Below are 15,604 nucleotides of genomic sequence, written 5' to 3'. Positions count from 1 at the left end.
CATAATTCTTTGTTGGGAAAAATACATTTAAATTTTAAATATTTCAACTTTGGACAACATTTAAAAACAAGTGAAACAATCTACAGGCTTAAATTATTTATTTACAAATTATATATACTAAAAACGTATAATACAATAAAGTTAACAGATGGAGCCCCAGTATCAGACACTAACAGATGGAGCCCTCAGACACTAACAGATGGAGCCCCAGTATCAGACACTAACAGATGGAGCCCCAGTATCAGACACTAACAGATGGAGCCCTCAGACACTAACAGATGGAGCCCCAGTATCAGACACTAACAGATGGAGCCCTCAGACACTAACAGATGGAGCCCTCAGACACTAACAGATGGAGCCCCAGTATCAGACACTAACAGATGGAGCCCTCAGACACTAACAGATGGAGCCCTCAGACACTAACAGATGGAGCCCCAGTATCAGACACTAACAGATGGAGCCCTCAGACACTAACAGATGGAGCCCTCAGACACTAACAGATGGAGCCCCAGTATCAGACACTAACAGATGGAGCCCTCAGACACTAACAGATGGAGCCCTCAGACACTAACAGATGGAGCCCCAGTATCAGACACTAACAGATGGAGCCCCAGTATCAGACACTAACAGATGGAGCCCCAGTATCAGACTTTAACAGATGGAGCCCCAGTATCAGACACTAACAGATGGAGCCCCAGTATCAGACACTAACAGATGGAGCCCCAGTATCAGACTTTAACAGATGGAGCCCCAGTATCAGACACTAACAGATAGAGCCCCAGTATCAGACTTTAACAGATGGAGCCCCAGTATCAGACACTAACAGATGGAGCCCCAGTATCAGACTTTAACAATTCGACCAACACAGGCTGATGCTGGGGATCCCCTGATGTGGTGTGTATTGATGACCAGCTGAGCAAATGTTCCACCAACAGTTCCAGTGGTCAGTCGTCCAGGGTTTACACAGCAGCAGCCATCTATGTCCTGCAAACAGGCAAAGTTACAGGTCAAGCTGAGTAAAGGAAACTGGTAAATACAACTGTATGAAAGACAGGACTTTGAAAACAGACCTTTATGAAAGACTTAAGGTCAGAGGGCAGGATGATCACATGTGGTGTAACCTTGAACTTGGCATACAACTCCCAGAGATGGTGATCTAGGTTGACTTCTTCCACAGGTGGGTACAGAGGGTAATAGCTGGAGAAAAAGTGTAGCAATAACTTACATGTGGAGACACACCTGTCAGTGATATGAGCAGACACACCTGTTTGTGATGTGAGCAGACACACCTGTCAGTGATGTGAGCAGACACACCTGTCTGTGATGTGAGCAGACACACCTGTCAGTGATGTGAGCAGACACACCTGCCTGTGATGTGAGCAGACACACCTGTCTGTGATGTGAGCAGACACACCTGTCAGTGATGTGAGCAGACACACCTGTCAGTGATGTGAGCAGACACACCTGTCAGTGATGTGAGCAGACACACCTGTCAGTGATGTGAGCAGACACACCTGTCTGTGATGTGAGCAGACACACCTGTCTGTGATGTGAGCAGACACACCTGTCAGTGATGTGAGCAGACACACCTGTCAGTGATGTGAGCAGACACACCTGTCAGTGATGTGAGCAGACACACCTGTCACTGATGTGAGCAGACACACCTGTCAGTGATGTGAGCAGACACACCTGTCTGTGATGTGAGCAGACACACCTGTCAGTGATGTGAGCAGACACACCTGTCTGTGAGCAGACACACCTGTCAGTGATGTGAGCAGACACACCTGTCAGTGATGTGAGCAGACACACCTGTCAGTGATGTGAGCAGACACACCTGTCAGTGATGTGAGCAGACACACCTGTCTGTGAGCAGACACACCTGTCAGTGATGTGAGCAGACACACCTGTCAGTGATGTGAGCAGACACACCTGTCAGTGATGTGAGCAGACACACCTGTCAGTGATGTGAGCAGACACACCTGTCTGTGATGTGAGCAGACACACCTGTCAGTGATGTGAGCAGACACACCTGTCTGTGAGCAGACACACCTGTCAGTGATGTGAGCAGACACACCTGTCAGTGATGTGAGCAGACACACCTGTCAGTGATGTGAGCAGACACACCTGTCACTGATGTGAGCAGACACACCTGTCAGTGATGTGAGCAGACACACCTGTCTGTGATGTGAGCAGACACACCTGTCAGTGATGTGAGCAGACACACCTGTCTGTGAGCAGACACACCTGTCAGTGATGTGAGCAGACACACCTGTCAGTGATGTGAGCAGACACACCTGTCTGTGATGTGAGCAGACACACCTGTCAGTGATGTGAGCAGACACACCTGTCTGTGAGCAGACACACCTGTCAGTGATGTGAGCAGACACACCTGTCAGTGATGTGAGCAGACACACCTGTCAGTGATGTGAGCAGACACACCTGTCAGTGATGTGAGCTGACACACCTGCCTGTGATGTGAGCAGACACACCTGTCTGTGATGTGAGCTGACACACCTGCCTGTGATGTGAGCAGACACACCTGTCAGTGATGTGAGCAGACACACCTGTCAGTGATGTGAGCTGACACACCTGCCTGTGATGTGAGCAGACACACCTGTCTGTGATGTGAGCTGACACACCTGCCTGTGATGTGAGCAGACACACCTGTCAGTGATGTGAGCAGACACACCTGTCAGTGATGTGAGCAGACACACCTGTCAGTGATGTGAGCAGACACACCTGTCTGTGATGTGAGCTGACACACCTGCCTGTGATGTGAGCAGACACACCTGTCAGTGATGTGAGCAGACACACCTGTCTGTGATGTGAGCTGACACACCTGCCTGTGATGTGAGCAGACACACCTGCCTGTGATGTGAGCAGACACACCTGCCTTTGATGTGAGCAGACACACCTGTCAGTGATGTGAGCAGACACACCTGTCCGTGATGTGAGCTGACACACCTGCCTGTGATGTGAGCAGACACACCTGTCTGTGATGTGAGCAGACACACCTGTCAGTGATGTGAGCAGACACACCTGTCTGTGATGTGAGCTGACACACCTGCCTGTGATGTGAGCAGACACATACAAGAGACAATGCTAGTTGCTATCCTTCTAAGGTAACAATGGGGTGCGTACAAATAGGGATGATGTGAATTTACAAACGATAAACACATAGGTGATGTTACCACCCTATTTCGCACAGAAATGAAAAACAAAAAACAAACGAAGTTGACAGATCATGTGCCTTGTCCGGACTAAATTTGAATTATATTTCAGTTTTGTCTGTTGCGGATTGCGTAAAACAAATTGTATTTGTTGTATACACTATTTGTTGGATTGATTGATTCAGTTGTGGATGTGATACAAGTGTACCAAGAACAAGGAAGAGTGGAAGTTGAGATGGATGCAATATTATATTGCTTAGTGAGCCATCAGAAGAAGGGAAAAAAAAACCCCAAATATGTACAGAAAGAGGACAGGATAGCAAATATTTTGCAGAACGTGAAAAAAGAAGTAGACTTGAATTTCTACGTGCCATAGCATACAATATATCATACTAGACCCAATTTTTTTCTATGTTGTACTTTAATTTTATCATTATGTAACTGGTTTTTAATAAAAATGAAACATGTCTGTAGTAATTGTAGTTTATTGCTTTATAAAAGTTGTCGGCCTTTTGTCTTGTTGGCCTTTTAGCTGTCTGCCTTTTGTCCTGATCCAATTCTAGAGGGTGGATCTGGCTTTTTGTGACGTGTGACATTGGAGGAGGTAAAAAAATGGACTAAAAGGTAAAAAATCAATTTAGTTTAGTGTGACCTTACAAAAGCTTTATGACTAAAAATAAAAGCCTGGGTGCAGGATGAAAATTGAACATATCTATATTTTTATATACCCAGAGCCGCTATCTTAGCACTTGGCATCTGTTGATTGGGTGTCCTGCATAGCAGGTAAGAGGTACTACTATATTGAGCTATAAAACTGTAACAAGTGCAGCTGCCAGAGATAGTGTGATCCAAATGTTTGTTTAAAAGAGCCTCCTATACTATTGACACGGTGGCAATTGATGTTCTTTTATTAAACAGAGGCAGTATGCTGCACCCCTGCGGTAGCGCGCCCCCCCCCCCGCTACGTCCCTGACACCTGAGTGGTCACTGAAATGTGCTCTACCTCACTACTACGGAGAGTCATTAATCAATGAACACTCAAGGTGTGCTGGACGGTAGTTTGGGTAAACCCATGCCCCAACAAATATGATCCAAGAAATATAGAGTAGGCAAAGTTTACATTTAAATAACTCCGTTTTAGAAAACTGGTTACATGTCTAAGAATATAGGATGGTATCGCATTGATGAAACCCTCTTAAAATATTGCATTCGAATTTTTTCTAAAACCGCTGCAAATGAAAGGGAAAAATATTCTCCGTAAGTGGGCGCCCAGGTTTTATTTTTAATCATACCAGCATATAACTTTTTAATGCATTTTTTCATTTGAGATTGTTTTGTGATTTGTGAATGTAATAAAAGCAATTTTTCTTTAAAAAATCTTTTATATGAGAATCATTTACTACTTTTTAGACATTCGTTCAAAATAAAGTTTACATTACACATAGGCTAGGACTAAGAAGATTTTCTTTAAAATCCATCCAGTAGCTTGTGATCTCTCTATAATTGAGTTTAGCATCCATTACACATAGGCTAGGACTAAGAAGATTTTCTTTAAAATCCATCCAGTAGCTTGTGATCTCTCTATAATTGAGTTTATCATCCATTACACATAGGCTAGGACTAAAAGATTTTCTTTAAAATCCATCCAGTAGCTTGTGATCTCTCTATAATTGAGTTTAGCATCCATTACACATAGGCTAGGACTAAGAAGATTTTCTTTAAAATCCATCCAGTAGCTTGTGATCTCTCTATAATTGAGTTTATCATCCATTACACATAGGCTAGGACTAAGAAGATTTTCTTTAAAATCCATCCAGTAGCTTGTGATCTCTCTATAATTGAGTTTAGCATCCATTACACATAGGCTAGGACTAAGAAGATTTTCTTTAAAATCCATCCAGTAGCTTGTGATCTCTCTATAATTGAGTTTATCATCCATTACACATAGGCTAGGACTAAGTAGATTTTCTTTAAAATCTATCCAGTAGCTTGTGATCTCTCTATAATTGAGTTTATCATCCATTACACATAGGCTAGGACTAAGAAGATTTTCTTTAAAATCTATCCAGTAGCTTGTGATCTCTCTATAATTGAGTTTATTATCAGCAGCATTCCTGTGGACCCCATGTCTAGCAAGGGACACAACCCCACCTCTCCATCCTACTCAGTTCTGGGTGGTTCCTAAAAGTTGGGCCCACAACATTCCCACTGCTTCTGCTCACTGATCTCACAGGATTCGGATGATCCACGTCCCTAATCTGGTTTTTACTGGGGTTGTCAGAAGAATTGTCAGCACGCTAGCTTCCGGAAGGCTTTCACTTGCAGACTGCACAGGCTATACCTTAAAGTTTGTGGTTGACTATAGGGCACAAGAACAGCCAACCGTGAACTGAAAATAATTCACCCTCGATGTCCTCTGGTCAAACTATTGCTAATATTTTTAAGAATCTTGTTATCTCCCCTTTTATTATGGTATTTAGTAAATAAGTATAGTTAGGCCTATTTATAAATTAAATTTCTATCTAATTAGACTAAAAATTAGATGTTCTTGCTACATCAGCCAAGATCTACCTGTGTGCCAAATTTCACTTCAATTGGACAATGGGTTCAATTAATATTATAAGATATGCAGTCACAAACTAAGTGAAGTAAATAAAAGCCCCAGAAAGTGGATTTTTCGCAGACATACAATTTTCTTTTGAAGTGTAGGATTTCTGTAAAAAATTTTTTTTTAGAAGAAAAGTTACGCCTGCTGTTGATCAAATTGCATTCTTTCCAATCTTTTTTCGCTCCAATTGTTGTTTTTTCAATTTACCATCACCTTTTATACAGCTCAACAGCAAAGGTGGTTTAAGACTTTTTAAAACTTAGTGGAACAATACCGTGATGAACGACTGTCGCTCATGTAGACATCAGACTCACCTCTGTTGGTGCAGCACGTGTTGCACTAGACGTCCAAGTCTATCCAACTTGCCCTGAGAGCCCCTGGAAATACAAAAAATCGGTAATCTATCGTTTTAGCGTAATCAATTCGGCTGCAGTAGTAATGTGTGGTAGAGGTAACTGATGAATATATTTGTTTAACAGTATATTTAAGTCAAATTTTACAAAATATAACAGATAATTGATTTAAAATAACAATCAGTGACCAGAACAATTTAAAATATCATGCAACTAACTTTAAACAAGTTATTTGAGATAAATATTAGTAGATAAAAACAGCGGTCATATTTCCAAATAAAATTTAGAGTAGTTTCCCTTGATAAAAATGTCTATTCATATGTATATTGTGTTAACTTTGTAGTTTAATATACATAGATCTAGCTGTCTTGTTTACTATAAGTAGGAAAGAGGGCCGCCTTCTTATCTTTAACTAGCCAACCCGTACCCACTCGTTGCCGCGGGAATAGAAGAAAGTCCGACGAAATATATAAGAAGGGTTTCATCCATGCATTACCAATCCTATATTCTTAGACTCGTGACCTTGTTTTCTTAAAGTGAGTTATTTAAATGTAAACAATGCCTGCGTTTGGATGATAAATATCGGGACACAGGTTTACCTACAATACCGTTTCAAAATCATGAGTGTACATTAATAACTCACCGAAATAATATGGTAGAACAATTCGGTGACTGCCCATGTGTCAGGGACGTAGAGTGGCGCTCTCAGGAGCCCCCCCCCTCACCGATTACACTACCACGTACGGCCCCTGGCTCCCTAAAACTAACAGGCGACATCGTGCGAAATTGCATCCTGATAACAATGATGCAGATTTCGTCATTCACTAAAGTGACACAAATTAACAGGATTTGTTATTTAACACGTAAAAAAACTATTTTAAACATCAATGTGACTGATGCAATATGTTAGCGTTTCTAATGGTCTAATATTTGATGCTCGATCTCAATTTCTGATTGGATTGTCTAAAAATAGATGGCAATTGCATCTTGCGCAAAGTGACGAAACAGTTTGGATTTTTTTATGGACAAAAAGAAAGATCCCAGTTAATAGTTTAACCTTGGACAATTTTTCTGATTATTAAAATAAAACGTATTGCATGGCCACCAGCGGACACACCTGATTCAATTTAGTGAGCGTTTGTAACGCCCCATCCTATCCATTGTCTATCACACTGTTTAGACAGAACATAGTCGCCATAGCGCTCACCGGAAAAACAAGGGCGCCAAATCGCATCCTTCCAGGGGGGGGGGGGGGGGGGGGGGGCGGCGGCAGCCCATGCAAAGTCAAATCCCCCCTTTTCCCACCACCCCCACCCCAGAAACCTTCTTGGGAGTGTTCATCAACACCCTATAGTTTTATGGCACTCTGATAAACTGTGTCGAACCGCAATTGTTTTTATTTTTATATACCGTATATAGAGAAAAATCGCACCATCCCGTGGCGCCGCCCTTGCGAAATTAAAAAAAAAAGATTTTTTTTTACAGAAACCTCACCTGAAGTGTTCTTGTTAACTCCCAAAGTTTGATGGCGATCGGATGAACGATGTCAAACCGCAATCGACTTTTATTTTTTATACCGTATACAGAGAGAAAAAAAATCGCGCCCTGCCGCCCTGCAAATTTGAAATTTTTTTTCCGCTTTCATCAGTTTTTGATTTGTTCAGTAGTCGATGTTTACCCCTTGGTAATTAACAAATACTTTTTATCTATAAAAGCAATCACAATTCCCTCGTGACAAAAGTTGTATTTTTGCATTAACAACAATTACTGAAAATATGGCTGGCATTGTTTAATAAATAAAAAAGTAGTAGGCTTTTTAGTGTTAAAAACCTGCGAACTGAGAAAAACAGCCAAAAGTAACAAAAACTAGGTCAGGAAAGTACCATATCTGTGTAAACTGCAAAGCCGATTGTAAGCTTTGGGTGTTTCCGAGATGTAGGAAATTAAGTTTATTAAATACATGAGAAATCCAGCTTTCCAATGATGTCAAATACAATATAATGACGATTATAAAACTTTTCATAGAGAGCTTGTAAAATTGGGAAAAATTTATTATTTTTTAATTAATAGCGTCTTGAAAATCGTAATTCAAACACAAAAAATATTTTTTCTCTTTAGTTATTATTTCTTTATACAAAAATGGACAAATTATCCGAAAGTGTAAGAAACCCATCATGACGAAAAAAAATTTTGTGATTTTTTTCTGCGCATATACCCTTAATACAACCCACGACTTCTTATTTTTTCTCACATCAAATTCAAAAATTTATAAAATAATTTTTTATCAGAATAAAAAGTGGTACAAAGTACACATCACTATCTTACAAACATAAGTGAAAATTTTCAGTTCTTAAATGTTAATACTTTTTTCATAATGATGCACATAATTGTTACTAATTAGTATTATTTTCAAAGTCATAACAATTTTGAACAATATTTTCTTACTTGTATCCATATGCATAGTACTGATATAAAATATTAGCCTTTTAAGTTTATTAATAAAGAAATTTCACTTTTGGGGCGATACCTATACTGAAGAGACCAAGCCAAATTTCCTAGTGAAGTATCTGGCCACAGGGGGGCATTGAGAGTGTTTGATGCTAGCTACTCACAGAGATATTTCTGATTTTGAAAGGTGTAACAGGATGTCTGTTGAGGTCACACCAATCACAACACCACTGATTGAAAGAGTAACTGGGTCAGACGCAAAGCTCACATGGGAAGCTAGGGAACATTTCTGCTGATAGAAGAAACAACATTGGTGAGGTGCTGGAGTAATTGTGGGGAGAGGCAGGGGACATTTGTGTGGAGAGGCAAGGGACATTTGTGTGGAGGGGCAGGGGACATTTGTGTGGAGGGGCAGGGGACATTTGTGTGGAGAGGCAGGGGACATTTGTGTGGAGAGGCAGGGGACATTTGTGTGGAGAGGCAGGGGACATTTGTGTGGAGAGGCAGGGGACATTTGTGTGGAGAGGCAGGGGACATTTGTGTGGAGAGGCAGGGGACATTTGTGTGGAGAGGCAGGGGACATTTGTGTGGAGAGGCAGGGGACATTTGTGTGGAGGGGCAGGGGACATTTGTGTGGAGGGGCAGGGGACATAAGATGTAGCCCTCCAATTAGAGCCTGAAATACCTGAGTGGAATCAGGCATGTTGTAGGGAGGCTGTGGGTAAACACACCGGTAGTGGTGGACATCACGATAAGAAGATACAATCACAACCTGGCAGCCCAAACTGGGGAGAAATAAAAGTTGTCTAAATATGCATTGACATGTCAAAATATTTCCGTTAGCATATAGAAAGATATAGAATATATTTTAGTTTCAATTATCTTCAGTTTGTCCTTAGAGTCAAGTTGTTTATTTGTCAATGTTTAGAGTTATCTAGTGGGGTGATCAACTCACTTTTGAGTGGCTTGTCCTATCTGCTCCACCTGTTTCAGGAACATTTCCTCGTACGACTCGTGCAAGTCTCCACCCTAGAACAAGATAAAACAGTTGGCTATAAGAGCCACAGAATGAGGAGACATGAGCACATACAGCTGGATGGCAGGAGTAATGCTAGGAGATTTCAAACAAAAATGATTCCAGTTTTTAGAATACAATAATTTTCTTCACATATTTTCCTCACATACATACCCTTGCAGGTGGGGGTTGCTTCTCTGCCAACCCCCAACCAGCCCCCCCCCCCTCTTTTCGAATGGGACAGGTAGAGCTCTCACATCAAGATCTTTAACAAATACACCTGGCATATTGGGTTCATTACCTTTATACACCTGGCATATTGGGTTCATTACCTTAATACACCTGGCATATTGGGTTCATTACCTTAATACACCTGGCATGTTGGGTTCATTACCTTAATACACCTGGCATATTGGGTTCATTACCTTAATACACCTGGCATATTGGGTTCATTACCTTAATACACCTGGCATATTGGGTTCATTACCTTAATACACCTGGCATGTTGGGTTCATTACCTTAATACACCTGGCATATTGGGTTCATTACCTTAATACACCTGGCATATTGGGTTCATTACCTTAATACACCTGGCATATTGGATTCATTACCTTAATACACCTGGCACATTGGGTTTATTACCTTAATACACCTGGCATATTGGGTTCATTACCTTAATACACCTGGCATATTGGGTTCATTACCTTAATACACCTGGCATGTTGGGTTCATTACCTTAATACACCTGGCATATTGGATTCATTACCTTAATACACCTGGCACATTGGGTTTATTACCTTAATACACCTGGCTTATTGGGTTCATTACCTTAATCAGGGATGTGACCAGACCAGGAAAAAAATTTAGGAAATTTTCTTCGGATAATAACTCAATGTTTTATCTATTTTTTATCACAGTTAAGCAGCTTCATATTGTTACTGTACTAATTAATTGTTTAATGAAGTTAATATTTTAAATACAAGAAGTTTATGTTACTCTAAAATAACATTGAAAGTCTTGTCTAATTGCAATTTAATGTTTACCTTATAAACAACTTTTTAAAAATTACAATGTAACAAAAGTAGCAATTAAAGTTTTATTTTATCATTAAGCTAATTAAAACTGTACTAATCTAGTGTAGATTCTAGATGTACTCGTGTTTTCAATTTTTAAATAGGGGGCCTAATGCCTTATATTCTTTTAAAGATTGGATTGGTAAAAATATTTGTCTTCAACTGTAAAGAGCCTAGATTAAGATTAGTTATAATTTGAAAGTTTTAGGTTCATGTGATGGAATAATGAAATGGTCCAGGTTAGCTAAAATTAGAAAGGGTCTGACGTGTGAACCAAAGTTAATCATTATGATAACCAAGCCACATCGATATTTATGTTTTTTTTGGAATAGCTGTAAATTGTTAGGGGTCATCCACGTTTTTTTTTTGTTTGACGATATTTACCTCCCCTCTCTCCTACTAAAGCCAGACTCCCCACACAGTCTGAACATATTTTTTCTTCCACAAACAAGACACGGTCGTAGTCACGTTGAGTTAAGTTTTTTTTAATCTGTAGGCCAGGGGTCTCCAAACTTTTCAGTCCGAGGGCCGCATTAACTATCAAATTTCAGTTCGGGGGCCAGTTAATTCCAAACATGTCTTTGATTTTTCTGGGCAAAGTTCCTCAGCCATCACCAACAAACGTTTTTTCCGTGGACAAAAAGATCGCCGCGGGCCAGATGAGAGGACCTAGCGGGCCGTATCCGTCCCGCTGGCCGTAGTTTGGAGACCCCTGCTGTAGGCCTACGAAGCATACGTATTGCAGGAACAGCTATTTGAGATTGACTGTGACGTCATTTTTTTCCCCACAAGCAGTACCGAACACGTACTTGCGGTCAAGGTGAGGGCACAAGAGCCACAGTTGCTACAAGGTGGGGCGGGTTAGTCTCGTCCTCATAGTCACCTTTTGCAAGGATTTCAATATTAATTTGAGAATCAGAAAATAGAATCAGAAACTCTAGATTTAGGCGGGTTAAAATACTGAAAGGTAAATTAGGCTATATCGATAGCTAGATTACCAAGCTTAAGAGATGTAAGTTTTATTTGAATAACTGCATTATTTTAGATTAAATTTTCCCCATGTTTTTGATAAATAGTTAACTGAAAATATCAGCGGAAAATTTGGACTAAAAAAAGTATGCTTTGAAAAATTCAAAAGTCCGCCGAAATTCCGAATCTACATTTAATCTTGATCTAGCACCGTCAGACCTAGCGCAATCGACCAATCGAAAAGAAATGCGCATATTCGAGTGTCCATTTGTCGATTTAAATTTAAATACATAGAATACGTAGAAGACATTTCCGTTTTTTTTCCTAATTTTTAAAACTTCGTAAAAAATCGAAAAAATTGAAACTCGGTGGAAAAATTCGGCGAAAATTAAATCAGCGGAGAAAAATGCAACTGAAACGGAAAAATCGGATTTCCGCTAAAATTCGGAAAAGTCACATCCCTGCTTAATACACCTAGCATATTGGGTTCATTACCTTAATATACCTGGCATATTGGGTTCATTACCTTAATATACCTGGCATATTGGGTTCATTACCTTAATATACCTGGCATATTGGGTTCATTACCTTAATATACCAGACCCATATAGTATAAGGTGAGAAAGTAATTTATAGACTTACATTGACAATGAGATTTTTGCTGTCTATAAAAGGTCCCATCTGAAAGACAAAATATGTGAATTACATCACCATTAAAATACAACACAGGTTTCATACAAGATCACACATTCCACAAAACACCACATGTTTCATACAACACCACACATTTCAAGCAACACCCCATATTTCACACAATACCACATGTTTCATACAACACCACGTTTCATGTCAGGTGATATCCAATGGGTGACCTACCAGAATACAAACATCAGGTCGGTCTCGCTGAATATATTTTATCAGGTCATGAAGGGGAGAGAAATCTAAGGCATCACTTGGAGAGTACGGACCTACAGCTATGATCAGTCGTAATGTTTCAGCTGCTGAAATTAAACATCAGGTCCTACAGCTATGGTCAATGTCAGGTCCTACAGCTATGGTCAATGTCAGGTCCTACAGCTATGAACAATGTCAGGTCCTACAGCTATGGTCAATGTCAGGTCCTACAGCTATGGACAATGTCAGGTCCTACAGCTATGGTCAATGTCAGGTCCTACAGCTATGGTCAGTCAGGTCCTACAGCTATGGTCAATGTCAGGTCCTACAGCTATGGTCAATGTCAGGTCCTACAGCTATGGTCAGTCAGGTCCTACAGCTATGGTCAGTCAGGTCCTACAGCTATGGACAATGTCAGGTCCTACAGCTATGGTCAATGTCAGGTCCAACAGCTATGGACAATGTCAGGTCCTACAGCTATGGTCAGTCAGGTCCTACAGCTATGGTCAATGTCAAGTCCTACAGCTATGGACAATGTCAGGTCCTACAGCAATGGTCAATGTCAGGTCCTACAGCTATGGTCAGTCAGGTCCTACAGCTATGGTCAATGTCAGGTCCTACAGCTATGGTCAGTGAGGTCCTACAGCTATGGTCAATGTCAGGTCCTACAGCTATGGTCAGTCAGGTCCTACAGCTATGGTCAGTCAGGTCCTACAGCTATGGACAATGTCAGGTCCTACAGCTATGGACAATGTCAGGTCCTACAGCTATGGTCAATGTCAGGTCCTACAGCTATGGTCAGTCAGGTCCTACAGCTATGGACAATGTCAGGTCCTACAGCTATGGTCAGTCAGGTCCTACAGCTATGGTCAGTCAGGTCCTACAGCTATGGACAATGTCAGGTCCTACAGCTATGGACAATGTCAGGTCCTACAGCAATGGTCAATGTCAGGTCCTACAGCTATGGTCAGTCAGGTCCTACAGCTATGGTCAATGTCAGGTCCTACAGCTATGGTCAGTGAGGTCCTACAGCTATGGTCAATGTCAGGTCCTACAGCTATGGTCAGTCAGGTCCTACAGCTATGGTCAGTCAGGTCCTACAGCTATGGTCAGTCAGGTCCTACAGCTATGGTCAGTCAGGTCCTACAGCTATGGACAATGTCAGGTCCTACAGCTAAAGGAAGTTACCCATCTCATCTGGTAATTCTTGGGAAAATGGCAGAGCTGCTGACTGGAATAAAAAGTGGAGTAAAACTTGATTAGTGGTGGCTACACCCGGTACATAGTGGGGCTACATAGTGGTGGCTACACCCGGTACATAGTGGGGCTACATAGTGGTGGCTACACCCGGTACATAGTGGGGCTACATAGTGGTGGCTACACCAGATAGGGGCTACATAGTGGTGGCTACACCAGATAGGGGCTACATAGTGGTGGCTACACCAGATAGGGGCTACACCAAATAGAGGCTACATGGTGGCTACACCAGATAGGGGCTACATGGTGGTGGCTACACCAGATAGGGGCTACACCAAATAGAGGCTACATGGTGGCTACACTAGATAGAGGCTACATGGTGGTGGCTACACCAGATAGGGGCTACATGGTGGTGGCTACACCAGATAGGGGCTACATAGTGGTGGCTACACCAGATAGGGGCTACATAGTGGTGGCTACACCAGATAGAGGCTACATGGTGGTGGCTACACCAAATAGAGGCTACATGGTGGTGGCTACACCAGATAGAGGCTACATAGTGGTGGCTACACCAGATAGAGGCTACATGGTGGTGGCTACACCAGATATGGGCTACATAGTGGTGGCTACACCAAATAGAGGCTACATGGTGGTGGCTACACCAGATAGAGGCTACATGGTGGTGGCTACACCAGATAGAGGCTACACCAAAAAAAGGCTACATGGTGGTGGCTACACCAGATATGGGCTACATAGTGGTGGCTACACCAAATAGAGGCTACATGGTGGTGGCTACACCAGATAGAGGCTACATAGTGGTGGCTACACCAAATAGAGGCTACATGGTGGTGGCTACACCAGATAGAGGCTACATGGTGGTGGCTACACCAGATAGGGGCTACATAGTGGTGGCTACACCAGATAGGGGCTACATAGTGGTGGCTACACCAGATAGAGGCTACATAGTGGTGGCTACACCAGATAGGGGCTACATAGTGGTGGCTACACCAGATAGAGGCTACACCAAATAGAGGCTTCATGGTGGTGGCTACACCAAATAGAGGCTACATAGTGGTGGCTACACCATTCAACAAACTCACTGGTAAGATCTGTGTGGCCACAAACTTTTTCCCTGTACTGTTAACCCCTTGGAGGCCAATCACCTGTAAACAACAAGCTCATTAAATCTAGGATATTAATAGACAACAACAAGTTAAAACACCCCCAGCAACCAGCAGGTCCCTCACTCCCCACTCTATGGTGTCTAACCTCCAGGTCCCCCCCACCCTATGGTGTCTAACCTCCAGGTCCCCCCCACCCTATGGTGTCTAACCTCCAGGTCCCCCCCACCCTATGGTGTCTAACCTCCAGGTCCCCCCACCCTATGGTGTCTAACCTCCAGGTCCCCCCCCCCACCCTATGGTGTCTAACCTCCAGGTTCACAACCCCCCACAGTATGGTGTCTAACCTCCAGGTCCCCCCACCCTATGGTGTCTAACCTCCAGGTCCCCCCACCCTATGGTGTCTAACCTCCAGGTCCCCTCACCCTATGGTGTCTAACCTCCAGGTCCCCCCACCCTATGGTGTCTAACCTCCAGGTCCCCCCCACCCTATGGTGTCTAACCTCCAGGTCCCCCCCACCCTATGGTGTCTAACCTCCAGGTCCCCCCACCCTATGGTGTCTAACCTCCAGGTCCCCCCCACCCTATGGTGTCTAACCTCCAGGTCCCCCACCCCATAGGGTCTAACCTCCAGGTCCCCCCACCCTATGGTGTCTAACCTCCAGGTCCCCCCACACTATGGTGTCTAACCTCCAGGTCCCCCACCCTATGGTGTCTAACCTCTAGGTCCCCCCCACCCTATGGTGTCTAACCTCC

At 42.5% G+C, this 15,604-nt stretch overlaps 1 protein-coding gene across 7 annotated transcripts in view; it reads right to left on the bottom strand.

Moving 5' to 3' along the window:
• Positions 1–332: 332 nt before the first annotated feature.
• Positions 333–15,604, bottom strand: part of LOC131935722 (DNA polymerase alpha subunit B) — a 29,243-nt gene continuing 13,971 nt past the window's right edge. For 5 of the 7 annotated variants that reach the window (XM_059292317.1, XM_059292318.1, XM_059292315.1 and 2 more), the window contains 10 exons: positions 14,828–14,890; positions 13,719–13,761; positions 12,513–12,637; positions 12,279–12,317; positions 9,535–9,608; positions 9,265–9,364; positions 8,744–8,871; positions 6,093–6,155; positions 1,071–1,197; positions 333–984 (listed from right to left, as the gene is read on the bottom strand). In XM_059292317.1, coding sequence (XP_059148300.1) covers positions 841–984; positions 1,071–1,197; positions 6,093–6,155; positions 8,744–8,871; positions 9,265–9,364; positions 9,535–9,608; positions 12,279–12,317; positions 12,513–12,637; positions 13,719–13,761; positions 14,828–14,890 — 906 coding nt within the window. In that variant the 3' untranslated portion in view covers positions 333–840. The remainder of the gene's footprint in view (positions 985–1,070; positions 1,198–6,092; positions 6,156–8,743; positions 8,872–9,264; positions 9,365–9,534; positions 9,609–12,278; positions 12,318–12,512; positions 12,638–13,718; positions 13,762–14,827; positions 14,891–15,604) is intronic. The other 2 variants (XM_059292319.1, XM_059292320.1) reach the window with 2 other exon arrangements.

Source organism: Physella acuta, unplaced genomic scaffold (assembly GCF_028476545.2).
Source record: "Physella acuta isolate Inbredline_101_S28 unplaced genomic scaffold, ASM2847654v3 ptg000155l, whole genome shotgun sequence".
In the NCBI taxonomy this organism is placed as follows: domain Eukaryota; kingdom Metazoa; phylum Mollusca; class Gastropoda; family Physidae; genus Physella; species Physella acuta.
The sequence above is the reverse complement of the archived record's forward strand: the minus strand, read 5'-3'. Positions and strand labels throughout refer to the sequence as shown.